The sequence below is a fragment of the Pseudophryne corroboree genome, chromosome 2 (genome assembly GCF_028390025.1).
Source record: "Pseudophryne corroboree isolate aPseCor3 chromosome 2, aPseCor3.hap2, whole genome shotgun sequence".
Classification (NCBI taxonomy): domain Eukaryota; kingdom Metazoa; phylum Chordata; class Amphibia; order Anura; family Myobatrachidae; genus Pseudophryne; species Pseudophryne corroboree.
This window is the reverse complement of record NC_086445.1, coordinates 180,669,079-180,676,407: the sequence shown is the minus strand read 5'-3', so window position 1 is coordinate 180,676,407 and position 7,329 is coordinate 180,669,079. Positions and strand designations below refer to the sequence as shown.

The 7,329-nt window shown below is 41.3% G+C and overlaps 1 protein-coding gene across 1 annotated transcript; it reads right to left on the bottom strand.

Moving 5' to 3' along the window:
- Positions 1–1,670: 1,670 nt before the first annotated feature.
- On the bottom strand, positions 1,671–6,117 carry KRT18 (keratin 18). The gene is made up of 7 exons (XM_063952078.1): positions 5,631–6,117; positions 4,007–4,089; positions 3,698–3,854; positions 3,024–3,188; positions 2,302–2,427; positions 1,993–2,213; positions 1,671–1,872 (listed from the first exon to the last, which is right to left on the bottom strand). Exons 1-7 carry the CDS (start codon positions 6,039–6,041, stop codon positions 1,749–1,751), a joined length of 1,287 nt encoding a protein of 428 aa, XP_063808148.1. The 5' UTR covers positions 6,042–6,117; the 3' UTR covers positions 1,671–1,748.
- Positions 6,118–7,329: the final 1,212 nt, after the last annotated feature.

The following is a 7,329-nucleotide window of genomic DNA, read 5'->3' as shown; positions in this document are numbered from 1 at the left end:
GCCGACCTACACGCTGCAGTGGAGCTGCTGTCAAAATTACCCTGGGGCTACCAGACGTGTGTCTAAAACAACAGTTCAGCCTGTCTAGCTGCTGTCCGTGCTGCACACGGCAGTTACTCTGGCTATTAGCCCGTGGTCATAATAATGTGTTTATTATAATAGGAGACACACAGGTATAGGGTTACTTGAAGTCTATTAGCTGTCCCTATGAAGTGCCTATGCCTACATCATTTTATCCTTATTATGGTCTGTCTGATTAAAATGCATCTGGCAGCCACTGGCCAAAATAGTGTCGCCAAGACCCTTTGAGCAACGCACTGAACTACTATGTCATAGCCTCCAACCTCATTAAAGATGAAATCGGTACGAATCGAAAAAGGAGCGTGACCATGACCACGGGTTAAGTGGGCGTGGCCATGTGGTGCTGCCATAGGATTCTACAGAACAAGGGAGAACGCTAAAAATCGAGGCCCTTTTTGGCCTGTACAGACCATTAAAAAAGGGTACTGTACCAGCCAAAAAGGAACAGTTGGAGGGTATGCTATGTGACCGCTATTTTGACTGTCAGCACACAACAGAGAGCACAGCAAATGGGAGGTGTATACATCTGTTCAACAGGACCACTAAGCCTGAAATACATGTTTCTGTACATGAGAGCTATTACGAAATGAAAATAATTGACCAAGTTTTCATTACCCAGACAGCATACTCCTGTTCTTATAAGTTATTCCACAGGGACCTCAGCCTCAATCTGGCTGACATATCTCATGCACAAATATATATATATAAATATATATATATAGTGTTAAAATCTATGTGTGAATTTTAAGTGATTGAAACTAGTAGCTATTTATTTGGCATCTTGTATTTTTTTAAGTTTGCAATAAAATGGATGAATATTTGGAGGCAGGATGAGTGGGGTACACAGAGAAGCGAGAGCACGATTACGTGAATATGAATGACACCGTGTACACAGATAATAAGACGTAAGACCTTTAAGACCTGTACTCACAGACTGTTCTATAGCCACCCACGGTCAGTTGCTCTCTACCAAGGTCTCTGAAATCTGTTAATCACTATGTGGAATGCTTTATCTAAACTCATTTGACCTCTAGATGAACCCAAAAAAATTGTATTCAGGGTCTGTCCAGCATTCAATAAGCACCAGGGGCAGATATATAACCAGCAATATATAATATATAACCAGCAATGAGTACACTTATTAACTCTGATATTACTCAACCGCTCACTGTAGTAAGAGCTGTCTTAACCGCATTGTAGGCCCTGGGCAAAGCAACGTACTGCGGCCCCTACACACCCAGTCACAGGAACCAATTAAAACAAAATTCAAAACATGCCCCTCCTGCGGTCCTGCGCTGTCTGTCCACGTGCTTCCATAGAGTGAATGGCTGCCAGCACTCTGATTTGTGGATAGTTACAGACATCCACCAATCAGCATACTGACAGCTATTCACTGTGTGGCTGCAGATGGCGAGACAGGTAGAGGATGCTGCCTCAATACTCTGATTGTGTGACCACCACCCGCCCCTTGCTCGAGGGCCCTAGAATTGTGGGGTTCTGTGCCGCTGCCCAGTGAGTCTATACATTAAGATGGCCCTGACTGTAGATGCCTTATGATGAACTGATTGAGAGATGATAGTAAAACACACTTTATTAAAACCTGGAATCTTTATTAAATGAAATGTACTGGACATGACAGACAGTGTTTCCAGGTGCTGGATGTGTCATTAGGACTGCAGAACATGTGTGTCGTTGCTTTCTGATACGACCTTTCCATCCACTATTTTCTGCGTGGTTGTGATTATTTTCTTCACAGTTTGTGTTGTTGATGCTGAAATGGCATCTTGGAGGCTGCAAAGATAAAATCAAAAGGGTTTTATACAAGACTGAGTAAAGAATATATGTCACATATACTTTGCAGATTTGATTCTGTCCAGGGTACGAGTTGCTTCAAAATATTAAGACACTTACTCAAAGTCATCTCCATCAAGAAGACGTCTGTAGGTCTGGATTTCAGCTTCCAGTCTTAGCTTGGTGTTCAGCAGTGACTGGTACTCTTGTTGTTGTCTCTGGCAGTCATTGCGAACTTGTGTCAACTCTGCCTCGAATGACTGGGCATTGGCACCTAGCATTTCCAGTTCCATAGCGTATCGGTTTTCTGTCTCATTGAGGGAACCTTCAAGGTTGTGTTTCTGTGGAGTCAAAGAAGACCGTTTAGCAGAGAAACCAACAAGACTTGAGGTATAATAGGTTGTAGTCGGTGCTCCACAGCTCCCTTACCTGATTGCGCAGGGTGTCAAGTTCTATTTCTAAAGACTGTACATTGCGACGCAGCTCTAGAACTGTGGTCTTTGCTGTATCGAGAGCCACTGTGTCCTCTGTGATCTGCATAGTGTGCTCTTCCACCTGCAAGGGAGAGGAAACACAACCCGTTTAGCCGTAGCAGCTGCATGCACATTTAACATCTTTGAATTTAGTCTAAAATATACCAATAATTGTATGTGTTTATGGTAGATTAAGAATATTATAGAGAAAGGTCCTTAGTGGAATATATACTAGCAGCAGTTAAAATAAAAAGCGTATTATGGAAAAATATTAGATCTATATACCACAATAATGATTTTACTTACAGTATATAGCACTTCACTGCAATAGGACTGAAGGCACTTTATATAAAATGCCACAAATTCAGTGTTCACACATACTATACACAGTATGCTGGGAAAGCGACACAAATGATTAGTGGGCAGCATGGTTGGCAAAGTGACTAACACTGCTGAGTCACAGCCCTGAGGTAAATACCTATCCAAGGCTCATCTGTATGGAGTTTGCATATTCTCCCCATGTTTGCATAGGATAAGCTCCATTGAGGCAGGGACTGATGTGAGTGTCTGAAATAGTCTCTGTACAGTGCTATGGTATATTTATTTGCTATATAATTAGTTGTTAATAATAATTAATGCATACTTTCTTTTATGACACAGATTCAAACTCTTGCATACCTTTGATTGATACCACTTCTCAGCATCTTCACGGTTCTTCTGTGCCAGATCATCGTACTGTGCCCTGATTTCTGTCATGACTTTACCAAGGTCTTGGGTTTTAGGGGCATCTATCTCCACTGTCACTACAGAGCCAGCAATCTGGCCCTGGAGGTCATTGACTTCCTGCAGATGACATAACGGAGATGTTATATTAGTGTGGCAACTGTTTCGTCATCCACAATGAACTTCAGCAGTGATCATATATCTGGTACTAGAAAAATTGCCCTGTACAATGAAGTAATAAAATGTATAACATATACCAACCAAAAATCCATATTAGCGCAGTGATATGTGACTAATCATACACACACATATACACATGTAAAATAAAAAGATCTTTTGAAAGACCATATAAACCTAAACATTAATTGCAGCCTGAACCGAGCAATACAGAATACAGAAATCTGGAATAACAGCAAAAAGAAAAAAAAAATTGGTAAATGAACAAAAATATATATATGGTCCCAAATATACAAATAACAACCAGGTAGATCTCGCTGGAATACTTCGAAATAAACTGTCCACTAACAAAAATATTAAGTTCTCAAAATACAGTTCACAGGTCTCCCTTTCTCCTCCCTCTACCCTTCTAATGCTGTTACTGTAGGTCTCCTATAGTTGTTTTGGCTTACATCTTGGTGGGCTTTCTTCAGGAAAGCCAGCTCTTCCTTCAGAGACTCAATCTCATTCTCCAGGTTGAGTCTGGAAATGTTGGTATCATCTATGACCTTGCGCAATCCATTAATATCTGCCTCCACAGACTGTCGGATAGCCAGCTCAGATTCATACCTGGAGTGAAGAGAAAGTGAAATTATGAGCTTTGTCTAATTGCCATATCATATATAATTATAGGGGATGACACATTAACAAAAAGAAAACTCTTCCTGGCTAACCATAGCTGTGAAGATTTTTTTTTTCTCTTACAGAAGAGTAAAACTTACTTTACTCTGAAGTCGTCAGCTGCAAGACGTGCGTTGTCTATCTGCAGAACTAGCTGAGAGTTTTCAACAGTGCTGTCAAACACCTAAATGCAAAAAAGATGTGTTAGGAACAGCGGTAGACTTATACCGAGATATAACAGAATAAGACAGACAACAGTTAAATAGTAGAACCATATAATTTGTTATTTACATATTACAGTGGTGTATATCAAACTGAGTCTTTTCAGCAGTTATGGAACTACAAGTTCCAGCAAGTTCTGCCGGCAATGGCTGGTGTAGACCTGGAGAAGACCAGGCCAGCTTTAGACTGGCTGCCCGGGAACTGCTTCTGGTCCATTTATAGCGGGACAATGTTTAGAAGCACCTGGCTCTTTATACCTGCTACCTGCATCGCAGGTGATTGCAGGTGTGAGTGCAGAGAACTGGGTGCCTCTAAACATTGTCCCGGCATAAATGGGCTGGAAGCTGTTCCCCAGTCAGCTAGCCAGGCAGGACCAGGCTGTAGGTAGTTTAGCTGCTGCTGAGTGACAAGTACCCTGTAGTTTCACAGCAGATAAATATTATATCTGTATAGTTAGTGGTATTAGTTGTATCTGTATAACTCTGGTTTATTATTGTTAGTGGTATTAGTTGTATCTATATAACTCTGGTTTATTATTGTTAGTGGTACTAGTTGTATCTGTATAACTCTGGTTTATTATTGTTAGTGGTATTAGTTGTATCTATATAACTCTGGTTTATTATAGTTAGTGTTATTAGTTGTATCTGTATAACTCTGGTTTATTATAGTTAGTGGTATTAGTTGTATCTATATAACTCTGGTTTATTATAGTTAGTGGTATTAGTTGTATATGTACAACTCTGGTTTATTATAGTTAATGGTATTAGTTGTATCTGTATAACTCTGGTTTATTATAGTTAGTGGTACTAGTTGTATCTGTATAACTCTGGTTTATTATAGTTAGTGGTATTAGTTGTATCTGTATAACTCTGATTTATTATAGTTAGTGGTATTAAACTCTCAAATTAATCTCAATAAGACATATGGTTGATGATGAAGGATAAATTATGCACAGATTACCCTAAAGAAATAGCTATTATTAATGCACACATTGCTCTGGCCCGCACTGTACTGTACTCTGCACTAACAGAGAGATGTTTGCTGTTCAGCTGTAACAGGAAGAGAATCCGCTTAACCTCATCCTGCCCACACCCATCCTAATTCTGCTGCAATCCCAGCTATTAGTGAATGGGAATCTCCATCTTGCATAACTGGTACAATATAGCTTTCCAGGAGCTATGGTTAGGAGTATGAGGGTAACAGAATTCATACATAAAATGCACTGTACATACAAAAGTTTAAATGATCAGAACTACATGAGTGCAATGAAGTGTTTGTGACAGAGGCAGATGATCAGCCAGACTACAGAAAGGCAATTCACCGAGAAGATCTGAGCCAAAAAATACTGAATAAAACTTTTGCAGACATATTTGTGAACTACATTTAAATACACTGTAAGAAACTTTGTAAAATGAATTACTCAGTGCAAAACTTTTGGAATGCTAATGTCTATGTATGGACGAAAGTTTATAATAAAATATGAATTGATGAAGTGGTCCTCACCTGTCTCTGCAGTTGTTCCAGAACTTTGAAGTATGGAGACCAATCCTTGGAGGGTCCCTTCTTTTCCATATGTTGGCGAATCTGCAGCTCCAGTTTCTGATTGCCTGCTTCCAGGCTACGTACCCTCTCCAGGTAGGACGCCAGACGGTCATTGAGCCCTTGCATGGTCTCCTTCTCATTCTGAGTGCCTGATAGGAGACTAGCTCCAGATGCTATAGAACTGGAGGCACTACCAAACCCACCACCGAACCCAGATCCCACAGTAGATACTCTGGACACTGAGATCCGGCCTCCTGAGCCTCCTGCCCCAGCATGTACACTAGCTGAGCTGCTGCCTCCTCCAAACTGAGGACCGAAGGCATAGGAGCGTTGAGGTCTCAAGGAGGAATAGGAAGAAGAAGAGAAGCTCATGATTGTAAGCTAGAGGGAGACAGAGGCTCAGGTTGACCACTGGCAAAGGGCTGCTGGCTACAAAACCCTTCTCTGAGCAGTGGGATTTATATGTAGAGCTGAGTACAAAGAGGAGGGGGGAGTGATAGAGCTCTCCTCCTTCCACGTGGGATCCTGCCCACTGCCAAGAACTGACAGGGCGGAGATGAATAGGGGAAGTGTTTCATTCAATAGAAAAGTTACATTGAGGAGGGGGAGCAGAGCACACCTTTAGAGATCTCCATGAAAGTGTTAAGAGAACACAAAGCAATATAAACTATACTGTACTAGAAATCTGTATCTTTGTAAAACAACGCAGTTAACATATAAAACATATTGGCACATTTAGCATAGGCATTGCACAGTCATAATTGACACATTGCATGCAGACCAACATACACTAGAGCTCTGCCATGTTCTATAAATATGTTATACTGTATGTCTTCTGCTGTGCACAGTAAATGTAATAATCTGAGCTTTTCTCTCTCTCTCTCTCTCTCTCTCTCTCTCTCTCCTGGTTCCATTACCTCTTTGCCTGTCTGTTATTACCCAGTCTTGTTAGTCTGTATAATAGGATGCCGTGTGGCTTCCTATTATACAGTACAACAGTATATGCTAGCACTAATATTTCTTAAGAATTATCAATACTGTTAGAGTTTGTCTACCTGGGCCGATTTTTGAGCTGTGTTCCACTCACGTCACAAGTTGAGGAAACCACTGGACAAAAAGCGTAGTCCAACAGACCATTATTGTGCACCACCTCGGCTGTCCACGTTGGCATTAGTCATATATGTGGCTTGGAAGTTGGCGCAAGAAAATGATGCTGATCACTGGATCCCTATGTTCTGCTTTTCCTTTTGTGTTTTTTTTTTTTTTAAGTTGTGCTCTGCTTTAAATAAATCTCGATGAAGGTCTTGTTTGAGTGAGCCCTTAAAGGCCCATATAGACAGGAGAACCGCTCAGCACACATCTCTCCTGCCGCTCAGCACAGTACGATGTGTGCTGAGCGATGCGGGGAGGACAGGGGGGCGCTCATTTCACCCAGCGGGTGAAATGAGCGACGTGCTAGATAGCGATGTGCGGGGCCGCGCATCGCTATCGCTGAAGGGGGTACACATGAGTGATCAGTGCTTAAAATCTAAGCAATCTAGTCAGATTGCTTAGATTTTAAGCATGGATCTCTCTGTGAGTACCCCCCTTAAAACCTGTGTCCTGTCCACTCAAACCACAACAAGATAAGATGTGAGGTTCAGGGGAAATTTAAGGAAAA

Coding starts and splice junctions, on each gene's coding strand:
- KRT18 (XM_063952078.1), bottom strand. CDS start 6,041: ATGAGCTTCTCTTCTTCTTCCTATTCCTCCTTGAGACCTCAACGCTCC. Junction 3,189..3,697: donor TGAAGAAAGCCCACCAAGAT/GTAAGCCAAAAC, acceptor TGTCATCTGCAG/GAAGTCAATGACCTCCAGGG. Junction 1,873..1,992: donor CTTGATGGAGATGACTTTGA/GTAAGTGTCTTA, acceptor TTATCTTTGCAG/CCTCCAAGATGCCATTTCAG.